We start from the raw sequence: 13,451 nt of genomic DNA, 5'->3' as shown, positions 1-13,451 counted from the left end.
CATTCTTTGAGTGTCATACAAGAGATTTTGCAAATGTTGACAATCCATTTTTTCTCACAGGTTTTGTACCTGTAATTGAGGACAGACTGTTGGGGAATGAAAAAGAGAAGGGGAAGGGTTTTATATACATTCTGAACCAAAATGTCTTGGGACAGTACTTTAAATAAAAAAGTTGTCAACACGTAAAGATACATGTGAATGAAGCCTGCAATGTGCAGGATTAACTAAGTTGAAGCATTAAATGTACAGCGGAAGATTTTACAAAGACATGACCGCAGCAAGGAGCCTCTTGTGGTATGAGCACATTGGAAAAATATCTCCCACGGGAATCAGTGAAAAATCACAGGCAGTATAAAATTCCATCCAATTCGTACTAGTTTACATGTAACTGCTATGATTTTATATAGTATTTCATTGCAGTTCACCAGTCCAAGAGGGACCTTCTGGCGTGCAGTGTGCCTGAGACGCATGGTTGCATTGCAATATACCAGCGTGAGACTGGGGTTTTTTGACAAATAATCTGAGGGACAGTCCAAGAATTGAAAAGAGACATTCTGAACTAATTATAATATTTCTCAGCATTTGACGCTATGACAAGTATTTAAAAAAAATAATTTAGAGTACCCAATTATTTTTTTTGCAATTAAGGGGCAATTTAGCGTGGCCAATCCACCTAATCTACACATCTTTGGTTTGCGGGGGTGAGACCCACGCAGACACGGGGAGAATGTGCATCTCCACATGGACAGTGACCCAGGGCCAGGATCGAACCCGGGTCCTCAGCGCCTTAGACCGCAGTGCTAACCACTGCACCAGCGTGCTGCCCTACACTATGGCAATTAGATAGAAAGCATGGACTACATCAATTCACAGGTTCAAAAGCACCAAATACTGCTGCAGCAGCCATGGCCCTTTAATAGCTCGGTGTCCGGAGCGAGGCACCTTTTTCTGAGTTTCCATTGCAGTCATGTTGCTGTTGTGTCTTTGAACCAGCAGCAATATGCAACCTGGAGGTTGTCAACGAGCAGCTGGATGACAGACTGACCACTGGACATGCACAACCTAATTGTGTCATGGTGTCACCAAAGTATGATGTGCTTTCTTCATATTATGTCAACTTCATGGTGCAACATTCCAAATTCCCTTTGGATCATTCTGCTGTCAGTGCCGACAGAGTTAGACCAGCGGCAAGTACCAGAACCCGGTATAATTGCATTCTGCTGGAAGGCAGTCCCAATAAAACCCAATTGATCAGGCAGCTGGAAGCATGAGGGTAGCCTGGGGAGTGTCTAAGGGCAATGAAAGAGCTGCTTTAGAGATCAATCAGAAACGTTTACTATTTTTGGAAGGTGGTCCCCTGCATTCAGATTTCAGTGTCCTTTCTTGTTTCTCTTCACACTGTGTTCATTGTCCTCAGGTGAGCGCAAAACTATTGTCCGTTGCACCAAGATTATTAATAAGACGTTGTTGGTGGTGAATGACAGCGACTGTCAAAACATGACTCGTCCAGATCCACAGATCAGGAAGTGCAATATACATCCATGCCAGTCACGGTAAGAAACTGTGTCATATAAAAGAACTACTCAAGTATCTTGGACAGTAATTCCTCCGGTTAAAGGTAACATCCTGGTGTTTCAGTAACGTCCTGGTGTTTTACAAAGAAATCTAGCATTTGTATAATGCCAGAAGCGATCCAAGTGTCTCCGATGCAGTTTGTTGTTGGGATGCATCATGATGATGTTGATGAATTAGGCAAGGCAAAGACTAATGAGATGAATGATGTTAATCTGTTTTCCATGGTGCTGGTTGAAGGAGTAATGCTGGCCAAGGAGAATTCCCTGTTCTGTGAGTAGTGCCATGGGATTTCTGGTATCCGCCTGAACCATCAGAACAACACTTGATCCAAAGGAAGGCCGCTCCCAACAGTGCAGCATTCCCTTTGCATTGCACTGGACTGTCAGTCTCCATTATGTACCAAAGCTTTAGCCTTGAAAAGCTCAACTAACATGAATTAGTTTCAGACATTTAAAAAGTCCACCTTCAATCTATTATAAATACAAGTGTGTAAAGTTTTATCAAAAAATATAAATGAGGCACAAGAAAGAGAAAAAGCACTAAGGAATTAGTGTTCCATTTCGACCGATACTTGATACTTAGCCTTGTTTTCATGCTAAGTACATTTAGGTATTACGACTCAATAGTACATAAAGGACAGGAACAAGGACTCACACAATGGATGGATAAATGCACACACAGACAAGCAAAATATACAAAATGGTGAACTTGGATTTCCAAAAGGCATTTGATAAAGTGCCACATTAAAGGTTATTACAGAAAATAAGGGCTCATGGTGTAGGGGGTAACATGTTAGCATGGATATAGGACTGTTTAGCTAACAAGAAGCAGAGTGCAAGAATAAATGGGTCATTCTGGGTTGGCAAGATGTAACCAGCGGAATGCCACAGGGATCACTGCTGGGGCTTCAATCATTTACAATCTATACAAATGATTCGGATGAAGGGAGTGAATGTACGGTTGCTAAATTTGCTGATTCCACAAAGGTAGGCAGGAGAATAAGTTGTGACAAGGACATAAGGAGTCTGCAAAGGTGTTTGGATGGGCCAATTGAGTGGGCAGAAATTTGGCAATTGGATTATAATGTGGGCAAATGAGAACTTGTCCACTTTGGCAGGAAAAATAGAAAAACAGTATACTCTTTAAATGGAGAGGGAATTCTGTGATGCAGAGGGATCTGGGTGCCCTGGTACATGGAATCACAAAAGGTATGCAGGTACAGCAAGTGATTAGGAAGGCAAATGTTGTTTATTGCAAAAGGAATGGAATATAAGAGTCGGAAGCTTTTGCTACAGTTGGACAGGGCCATTGGTGATACCACATCTGAAGTACTGTGTACAGTTTTGGCCTCCTTACTTAAGGAGGATATAGTTGCATTAATTGTACAGAGAAGCTCCACTCAGCTAATTCCTGGGATGAAGGGTTATCTTATGAGGAAAGGTTGGGCCTGTATCCATTGGAGTTCAGAAGATTGAGAGGTGGTCATATTGAAACATTCAGGATCCTGAGGGGACTTGACAGGGTGGATGCTGAAAGGATGTTTCTCCTTGTGGGACAGACTAGAACTAGGGGAACACCATTTAAAAATAACAGGTTCCAATTTAAGATGGATATAAGGAGAATTTCTCTGAGGGTCATTGGTCTGTGGAATTCTCTTTCTCCTTTCTCTACACTTTGCCCTTTTCTCTACACCTTGCTATAACTGTAACATTATATTCTGCAGTCTCTCCTTCCTTCCCTATGTACGGTATGCATTGTTTGTACAGCATGCAAGAAACAATACTTTTCACTGTATACCAATACATGTGACAATAATAAATCAAATCAAAAACAAAAAGAGAGCAGTGGAGGCTGGGTCATTGTAGACTTTAAAGGCTGATTTCGATAGATTCTTGACTGAGGTGGGAACCAAAGTGTTTAGGGAAAATAGAGTTGAGGCCATAATAAGATCCACCATTTGGTCTTATCAAATGGTGGAGCAGGCTCAAAGGGTCGAATGCCCTACTTCTCCTAATTCATATGACAATCATACATGCACAAACATGTGCATGCACATGCAGGCACATATACGTGCGTGCACACACACTGCCTGACTCATATTAATTCCTCCGCTGAAGCTAGTGTCTAATTGCGCTGTTCCAGAAATGTCATCTACACACAATATGCAAGTTCCCCTGACTCTAAAATATGGGCGAGGTATATCTGCGGGATGAAAGGAGCTTCTCCTCACCCCAGATACTTCACTAAAGGAATTCCAGGGTTCTGGTGTTGTACATAGAACATACAGTGCAGAAGGAGGCCATTTGGCCCATCGAGTCTGCACCGACCCACTTAAGCCCTCACTTCCACCCTATCCCCATAACCCAATAATCCCTCCTAACCTTTTTGGTCACTCAGGGCAATTTACAATGGCCAATCCACCTAATCTGCACGTCTTTGGACTGTGGGAGGAAACCGGAGCACCTGGAGGGACCCTGGCGCTGTGAAGCCACAGTGCTATCCACTTGTGCTATCGTGCTGCCCAACTTGTGTTGTTCATATGGCAACAAGACTAGTAATTAATTCTAAAACATTCCTTGATGCTTGAGCTCTTGGAAGTCGAAAACCATCCTTCAATGGACCTCTGGAAATTCTCATAGTTGGCCAACCTGTGTTTAAGGATGAATGCAGCTCCAACAACATTCAAGAGGCTTCCAGGACAAAGCAGCCTGCTTGATTGGCACTCCATCCACAAATGTTCACCGACACACAGTAGCAGTCATGTGTACCATCTACAAGGTGCACTGCAGGAACTCACCAAGGCTCCTTAGACAGCACCTTCCAAACCCACAACCACGACTATTTAGAAGGACATAGGCAGCAAGCAAATGGGGACACCACCACCTGGAAGTTCCCCTCAAAATCACTCATCATCCTAACTTAGAATCCATAGAATCCCTAGAGTATAGTAGGAGGCCATTCGGCCCATCGAATCTGCACCAACCCTACAAAGAACACTCTACCTAGGTCCACTCCCCTGCCCTATGCCCATAACCCTGTGCATTGATCATGGCCAATCCACCTAACCTACAGATCTTTGGACGGTGGGAGGAAACCGGAATACATGGAGGAAACCCATGCAGACAGGAGGAGAACAAAACTCCACACAGACAGTCACCCAAGGTTGGAATCAAACCTGGGTCCCTGGCACTGTGAGGCAGCAGTGCTAACCACTGCGCTACCGGCCATGGAAATATATCAGCTGTTCCTTCACTGTCGCTGGGTCCAAATCATGGAACTCCTTCCTCAACACCACTGTGGATGTACCTACACCACATGGATTGCAGTGGTTCAAAAAGTCAGCTTGTCACCACCTTCTTAAGGGCTGTAATCTTACAATATTTCTGGGCAGCCAATGAGGTTCCCAGATGGTGGCCATTTTACCAATATTTACATTAACATGGTATGAATCATTACTCCGCTCTGTGCCCCTCATTCATTCTAAATTTAAAATTTGGTATGTAACGTTAATTCTCCAAACTAAAAATAGCAGATAGGTAGAAACTATGTGTTAAATAAAACTTATTAAGTAATGAATTAAGCAATAAGCAGTCCCAAAGAAATATTCCAATGTCAAATATTATAAATAAATTCAAACACATATACTATAAAGTTGCTACAAACAACATTAAAAATATCTAAATAACTCTTTCACCTCTGAGGATTCCAGGCTCCCATTCTAAACTGACGTATAAGGAAATAAATTATGCCCAGTGCCACGTGCTAGTGAGCATAGGAATAAGACAATTGAACTGGTGTAGGAGGAAGGCCATCAGATTGCTGCGGCATTGGGACTGGTTCTGGGGCAGGTGGGACCTCGACAAGATGAACAGGTTGCACCTTAGCAGGACCGGGACTCGCTAGTGCTGTTGTGGATGGCTTAAACTAGATCGGCATGGGAATGGGAACTTGAGAGGGAGCTCAGATTGGAGGGAAGCAAAATTGATGTCTGGAAGTAGAAAAGTAGTGAGTGAAATTAGAAGACGAAGGCAAGCAGCAAATATGACCAGAATGCGGAATAACGTTAGTAAGGATAAGATTTCGGGCACCTTCTCTGAATGCACAACGAGGTACATGACTTGAAGGCACAAATAGAGGTAATGGTTATGATTTAATTGCCATTATGAAGACATTGTTACAGGATGACTGAGATTGGGCACTGAAAATCCAAGCATAATTGTCATTTAGGAAGGATAGGCAAAAAAGGGTAGAATCATAGAATCCCTACAGTGCAGAAGGACATTCAGCCTATTGAGTCTGCATCAACCATTTGAAACACATCCTCCACAGACCTAATCCTTGCCCTATCCCTGTAACCCCACCTAACCTTTGGACACTGAAAGGCAATTTACCATGGCCAATTTACCATGGCCAATCCACCGTGGCCAATCCACCATACCTGCATGTCTTTGGGCTGTGGGAGAAAACGGGAGCATCCAGAAGAAACCCACGCAGACACGGAGAGAATGTGCAAACTCGACACAGACAGTCACCCAAGGTCAGAACCGAGCCCAAGGCCCTGGCGCTGTGAGGCAGCAGTGCTTGCCATGTGCCACCCTAAAGTGGAAAGTGGGAATAGCATTGTAAATAAGGGATGAGATCAGTACATTAGTTGGAGAGGATCTTGGATCAAAGGATCAGCATGTAGAATCAGTTTGAGTGAAGCTAAGAAACAGCAAAGAGCAGCAAACATTGGTGGGAGATATTTATATACAACCAATCTGTAGTGGTAATGTTGGGCACAGTAGAAAGCTGGAAAGCTGTTTGCAACATGGAAAATACAGTAATTACTGGCGACTTCAATTTACCGATAGATTGTGTGCACCTAATTAGCACAAGTGCTGGGGCGGATGAATCCTCAAGTGTGCACACAATGCATTTCTGGAGCAGAAGATTGAAGAACTAACGATTTTAGATTTAGCATTATGTAATTAGAAATTATCCTTGTTACATGTGCCTCTAATTTCACGATTTAAGCATGCCCTACATAACTATTTGCTGTTTGGTGGCCTAGAAACAACTCCCCCCAATGTTTACTGTACCTTGCTGTTTTTTTTTAGCTCCACCCAAACTGAATCGACATCTTGGTCTTGCAATCTAAGATCTTCTCTCAATAATGTACTAATCACATCCGCACAGCGCTACCCCACCTTTTGTTTTCCTATCCTTCCTAAATGTTGAATACCCCTGAATATTAAGTTCCCAGCCTTGGTCAACATGTATTGGCAATTAGATCATATCTGTTTGCTTCCATTTGTGCTGTCAATTCATCTACGTTGTTGCAAACACTGTGCATTCGGATAGTGTCTTTAATTCTGCCTTTTTATTATTTTCGCAACCTCTAACCTTATCTGCTCGCAAAGTCATATATTTCTATTCTCTGACTCTTTCTGTCACATTCTGATTCTCAATTCCTTTATCACTACCTAGCCCTCTTGCTGTGACCTCTCTTTGGAACAGGTTTAACATAAGGTTTGATACAGCTTCAGCATAACTTCCCGACTTTCTAATTTAGCTGCAACCAATAGAGTGACATGGACTAGAGTTTTCACTATGTGATAGACAGAACAAACTTTCCTTTGCCCTTGGGTAGCGATCATTGTGCATTGCATGTAAACCCCCAGCTACTGCTCCTGCATAAGTCCAATACTAAACCTTTTGCACTATTCTAGATTGGCAGTACCCCCAGCTATTGATGCTGCCTTCAAACATTGTACATCTACAATGTTATTACACAGGCCTCTTCCTATTTCTGTTTTGAGGGACTCAAGTTCCTGGATACTGACGAGGCTCTGTTAAGCAACACCATCATTCCGTATTAATTATGCTGCACCTTGATTGTGCTGCCAATTAATTATCATGGCACTTGGGCTAGGTAACAAATCATTGCAGCTACATGCGTCAGTGCTGAGGATTTTATTTACAATAGGCTGACATTGGATATTGTGATCATAAAGGAGCTATGAAGCTTGAAAAATATTAGTTCACTTCCAGAAATTAAGACATTTGGGGCGAGATTCTCCGACCCCCCCAGTGGGTCGGAGAATCGCCGGGGGCTGGCGTGAATCCCGCCCCCGCGGTTGCCGAATTCTCCGGCACCGGATATTCGGCAGGGGCGGGAATCGCGCTGCGCCGGCTGGCGACCCCCCCCCCCCGCGATTCTCTGGCCCGGATGGGCCGAAGTCCCGCTGCTAGAATGCCTGCCCGGCCAGCGTAGATGAAACCATCTACCTTACTGGCGGGACAAGGCAGTGCGGGCAGGCTCGGGGTCCTGGGGGGGGGGGCGCGGAGCGATCTGGCCCCGGGGGGTGCCCCCACGGTGGCCTGGCCCGCGATCGGGGCCCACCGATCCGCGGGCGGGCCTGTGCCGTGGGGGCACTCTTTTCCTCCGCCTTCGCCACGGTCTCCACCATGGCGGAGGCGGAAGAGACTCCCTCCACAGCACATGCGCGGGGATGCCGTGAGCGGCCGCTAACGCTCCCGCGCATGCGCCGCCCGGAGATGTAATTTCCGCGCCAGCTGGCGGGGCACCAAAGGCCTTTTCCGCCAGCTGGCAGGTCAGAAATTAGTCCGGCGCGGGCCTAGCCCCGTAAGGTTGGGGCTCGGCCCCCAAGATGCGGAGGATTCCGCACCTTTGGGGCGGCGCGATGCCCGACTGATTTGCGCCATTTTGGGCGCCAGTCGGCGGACATGGCGCCGATACCGGAGAATTTTGCCCTTGATGTCTATTGGTTAATGTTGTACCCTTTCTGAGTGATTTACACACACTTGTTTCTCCCTTGGGAGAGAGATCAGGATAATTTTGAAACCAGCCTGCTTAAAGTAATGTTGTAGATTTTGACTTGACAAATCTTGCTACAAAGACTTACTGCAGAGATTGCCAGCCACCTGTTGTGGACACAAGGACTGTTACCTTTTAACCAGAGTCACATTTACTAACACAACCAATTTTCAAGAATACTGCATTAGGAACAAGTTAACCCACCAGGCACCCACCCACCACACTTCAGATAAGCAAAGTGGAAGCCATAATGCTTGATTGTTTCAACAATTACTTTCGTAGAACCATGCCAAACAGAAGGAGGACATTCAGCCCATTGTGCTTATTCCCACTCTCTAAAGGAGCTACAGTGAGTCCCCTACTGTTTACCTCCAGCTCTGCGATCGTTTTAAATCTGTATCCAATTCCACTTTGAAACTTCTTATTGAATAGCAAAGGGAGTGGAACATGCAAAATAGCTGGACATGTAATTCAGTACGCCTGGATTCATGATTAAGACTGTGTGTGGAATTTAAAGCCCTACCCCATAGTATTTGGGTGCAGGAGTTGTTTAATCACATGGCAGGATGATGGTTGGTTACTCTGTTAGATTCCCGCCTAAGCCCCAATCTATTCTGTGGCAAGGAGGCTTGTGGATGGCCCACCCCTCTGCCAATTGAGGCCTGAAGTAGGAAATGAATGCCCACTTAACATTCTCATCTTGACGCCACTGTTATTAACCCGGCAGCAGCTGGGGCTCACCATGCGGGAGCATGACGGGTTAAACCCATGTAGGCTTGCGGGCTCTCAGGGGGATTCCTCATTGAAAGGCACTCAGTGCCTGATCGATGAACCCGGCATCAGGAATTAAGAGGGGGTGGGGGTTTAGCCTGCTGAGAGGCACTCCCTTCTTTTTCTGTTGTCCCCTTCACCTCTTCCCTTACCACCTCCACCCCACGATCACCTTCTTGCCCTACTCACCTGTGCCTGTGTTGCTCCACGATAATAAACTTTGGTTGGGTGAAGCACCGGCAGCAGCTAACACTTCCTTATTGGTGCTGCTGACGAAGTAAAGTTGCCGGCCTCTGATTGGCGGATGGGACTTCTGCCCCAGGGTCCTTAATCCTGGGTAAAGTCTGCCACTTAATCCTGGGGAAAGTCCCAGATTAGCAATTAATACGAGGGGACTGTTTTGTTATGCTCTTGACGTAGCATAAGCTGCTTCCTTGATGTGCACTCTGACAAAGGAAGGTTCAGGCTTGGAGATAGCTTCAACACGTTTATTAAACTATTAACAATTCTCCTACTTGGATTCGATGCTACTGTTAATCCTGCTATAGCTATTCAGACTGACGAACCAGTCTGCTACAATCCACGTGGTGGGTGTGATGTTCAATCAACCCTGTGTCTGTACTCACTGAGTGTCTCCACTGGAAAGAGACTGAGCATGTGTGATGTGTCCTTTTATATGGGTTGGTGTAATGCCGTCCTGTGGTAGTGTCACCTCTGTGTGTATCGTGACTGCCCATTGGTCGTGTCCTAACTTACTGACCTATTGGTTGGCTGTCTGTGTGTTAAGTCTCTGGTATTCCCTCTAGTGTCTAGCTAGGTGTAGTGTATGTACATTAACCCTTTGTGTACTTACAGTGATGTATATCACCACAGGGGCCTTCCCGAAAAGAGAGGATGCTGGGTTCTCCTAACTTTCCAGTCGGCGAGCAAGACCGCCATCAGCTCCATTAAATGCTGCTCTATGAGTCTATATGAAATCAGTTATTTAAATAAATCAGCAAAGGTAACCATCTCCAACAAGAGAGGATCATGATCGCCCCTTGACATCCAATGGCATTATCATCGCTGAATTCCCCACTATCAACATCCTGGGGATTACCATTGACCAGAAACTGAACTGGACAAGCCATATTAATATTATGGCTACCAGAGCAAGTCAAAGGCTAGGAATGCTGCTGTGAGTAACGCTGCTTCCACCACTTTTTCAGGCAGCACGATTCAAATCATGAAATTTGAGGAAAAACTTTTTTACCCAGAGGGTCGTGATGGTGTGGAATGTACTGCCTGGGAGGGTGGTCAACACGGGTTGCCTCACATCCTTTAAAAAGTACCTGGATGAGCACTTGGCATATCATAACATCCAAGTGCTGGTAAATGGGATTAGGTAGGTAAGGTCAGATGTTTATCACATGTCGGTGCAGACCCAATGGCTCGAGGGGCCTCTTCTGCACTGTGATTCTAGGATAACCCAGGAAAATGAATTTATATTCCCATTGTGGCATTTTTTTTCTCTAAATTTAAGTTAAAGTGCCCAATTTTTTTTTTCTAATTAAGGGGCAATTTAGTGTGGCCAATCCACCTACCCCGCACATCTTTGGGTTGTGAGGGTGAGACCCAGACACAGGGGGAATGTGCAAATTCCACACGGACAGTGACCCGGGACTAGGATCAAACCCGGATCATCGGCGCCGTGAAGCAGCAGTGCTAACCACTGCACTACCATCGTGCCAACTGCATTGTGGCATTTTGAGATTTCAAAATCAGCTTATGAAATCTGGAAATAAAACGCTGTTATCAGTGAAACAACATCCTGAAACTGTAGCAACTCAACTCCAGTGTCCAATTATCATGTGAGAGTACCTTTAAGAAATGGGTGTTTACTACTGCAGTCATCTCAGAGTGTGAGTGGAGCTGGGCTGTCTGTCAGCTTTTTACTTTTGTTTTTGAGCAGGCTGCAGGGTGCGTTTTAGTTTCGTTTTCAGTGTTGGAGCTGAAGTCTGACCACGCAGGTGTACTGCTGTTCTCTCTGCCATCAAAAGACTATCTCTTGATCATTTGGTGAATTCAGATTTATAAATGTTTCAGTAGTGACTTTAACCTGATGTGCTTCTGATAAAGGTTTTGTTTTTAAGTCATATGGATGTTAAAAAGGAAAGCTTAAAGGATTACTTAGTGTTGTATTCTTTGGGGATTGTATTTGAATTAATGATTGCGAAGATGTTCACTGTATGTTTTAAAAAGGTTAACTTGAGTTCATAGAATAAACATTGCTTTACTTTAAAAAAGTACTTTTCCATTTCTGCTGTAGAGTGGCCGCTTGCTCCCCATACCATAATCTATTAAAAGTTGTGGGTCATATGAACTCCATGATACACTTTGGGGTTCTCTAAACCCTGGCCCATAATAAATTGGAGGGCTCGTCCGGCATAAAAGTCTATCTATTGGATTGGCTTAGTGAATTTAAAGACAGTGAGGGGTGAGCATATTGTGGTTGCTTTTCAGGTGTGGTATTCTAGTTTAAGTAGGGAGTGTGCTGTGGACAATGGCTCTTTCAGAGGCTCTGAAGTTTTGGGGGAGGAGGCAGTCATACGCAGTACCTTACGGACAGAGACTAAAAGCAGACTGTTAGATTTGGCAAAAACATTGTAGTTAACATTACCTGACAAAATGTGAAAAGATGAGGTAATTATGGTGGTGGCTAAGCATTTAAAGTTGCCTGAGATACAGTTTGACTCATTGGAACTGGCAAAAATTCAGTTACAAATTAAACAAATGGAACATGAGAAAGAATTAAAGCAGCTTGAATATGAAAGAGATAGAGAGGAAAAAGAAACAGAGAGAGAAAGCGATAGAGAGGGAAAAGAAAGAGAGAGAGAGAGGAAAAGAAAAGGAGAGAGAAGAAAGGAGAAAAGAAAGAATAGCCCTAGCAGATCAAAAAGAAAGAGAAAGGGAGATAAGGATCAGGGAAAAAGATAAAGAGAGAGAGTTTGAACTTCAGAAAATGGCCATGAAACATGACAGTCAGTTAAAATTGGCAGACGTAAAGGGAAATGTCCAGTTGGAGGATAGTGATGAGGATAGTGAGAAAGAGCGTCAAAGTCGAAGGCTTGGTGGGAATCTATTTAAATATGTCCAAGCATTGCCAAGGTTTGATGAGAAGGAGGTAGAAGCCTTTTTCATTTCATTTGAGCAGGTAGATAAACAAATGAAATGGCCACAGGACATGTGGGTATTACTGATTAAAACAAAGCTGATAGGTAGGGCTAGTGAAGTGTTTGCATCACTACCAGAGGAGGTATCTGGGACATATGAGGAGGTGAAAAAATACATCTTAGGTGCATATGAACTAGTGCCTGAAGCCTACAGACAAAGGTTTAGAAATTTAAGGAAAGAATTTAGTCAAACATACATGGAGTTTGAAAGGATCAAACAGAGTAATTTTGATGGGTGGATAAGGGATTTGAAAATAGACCAAACGTATGAAGATATCAGAGAAATTATACTTTTGAAGGAGTTAAAAAATTCAATTCCTGATGTAGTGAGAACTCATGTGGAAGAGCAGAGGGTTAAAACTGCGAGATTAGCAGCAGAAATGGCAGATGATTATGAATTAGTTCATAAATCAAAGTTTGGTATCCGACATCAGTTTCAGCCTGTGAGGGATAGAAACTGGGGACATGAGAAATACTCAAGTGTTAAAGGTAAAGGTATGGGAGATAATAAGGAGAGTGTACCTCAGATTAAAAAAGAAATCCAGGAGGGTGGAAGAGACATGAAAAGTTCCAAATGCTTTCACTGTAATAAACTAGGCCATGTAAAGTCACAGTGTTGGTGCTTGAAGAAACGTACTGGGAAGGCTGATGTGGTAAAACAGGATAAGACAGTAGGGTTTGTAAAAGTGGTAAAGGAAAGCCCAAGTGAAGCGAAGGAGGTGCAAATGATTGTACAACCTGATCAAGACGTGATTGATAAGAAGGTGCCAGATCTCTTTAAAGAATTTACTTGTGTGGGTAAAGTTTACTCATGTGTATCAGGATGAGCAGGTAAAGAAGTCACAATTTTAAGAGATACGGGAGCTAGTCAATCTTTAATGGTAAGAGATGAAGAGTTATGTAGTCTGGGAAGAACATTGTCAGAAAAGATGGTAATATGTGGAATTCAGGGTGAGAGGAGTAGTGTTCCATTATATAAGGTAAGGTTGGAAAGTCCAGTGAAGAGTAGTGAAGTGGTAGTTGGAGTAATAGAGAAACTAACTTGTCCAGGAATACAGTTTATCTTGGGTAAT

At 44.0% G+C, this 13,451-nt stretch overlaps 1 protein-coding gene across 1 annotated transcript in view; it reads left to right on the top strand.

Annotated features, from left to right (window-relative positions):
• Positions 1-13,451, top strand: part of adamts17 (ADAM metallopeptidase with thrombospondin type 1 motif, 17) — a 654,840-nt gene that overhangs the window by 557,697 nt on the left and 83,692 nt on the right. The window contains exon 20 of the mRNA XM_072468796.1: positions 1,418-1,553. Coding sequence (XP_072324897.1) covers positions 1,418-1,553 — 136 coding nt within the window. The remainder of the gene's footprint in view (positions 1-1,417; positions 1,554-13,451) is intronic.

The sequence above is a fragment of the Scyliorhinus torazame genome, chromosome 12 (genome assembly GCF_047496885.1).
Source record: "Scyliorhinus torazame isolate Kashiwa2021f chromosome 12, sScyTor2.1, whole genome shotgun sequence".
NCBI lineage: Eukaryota > Metazoa > Chordata > Chondrichthyes > Carcharhiniformes > Scyliorhinidae > Scyliorhinus > Scyliorhinus torazame.
The sequence above is the reverse complement of the archived record's forward strand: the minus strand, read 5'-3'. Positions and strand labels throughout refer to the sequence as shown.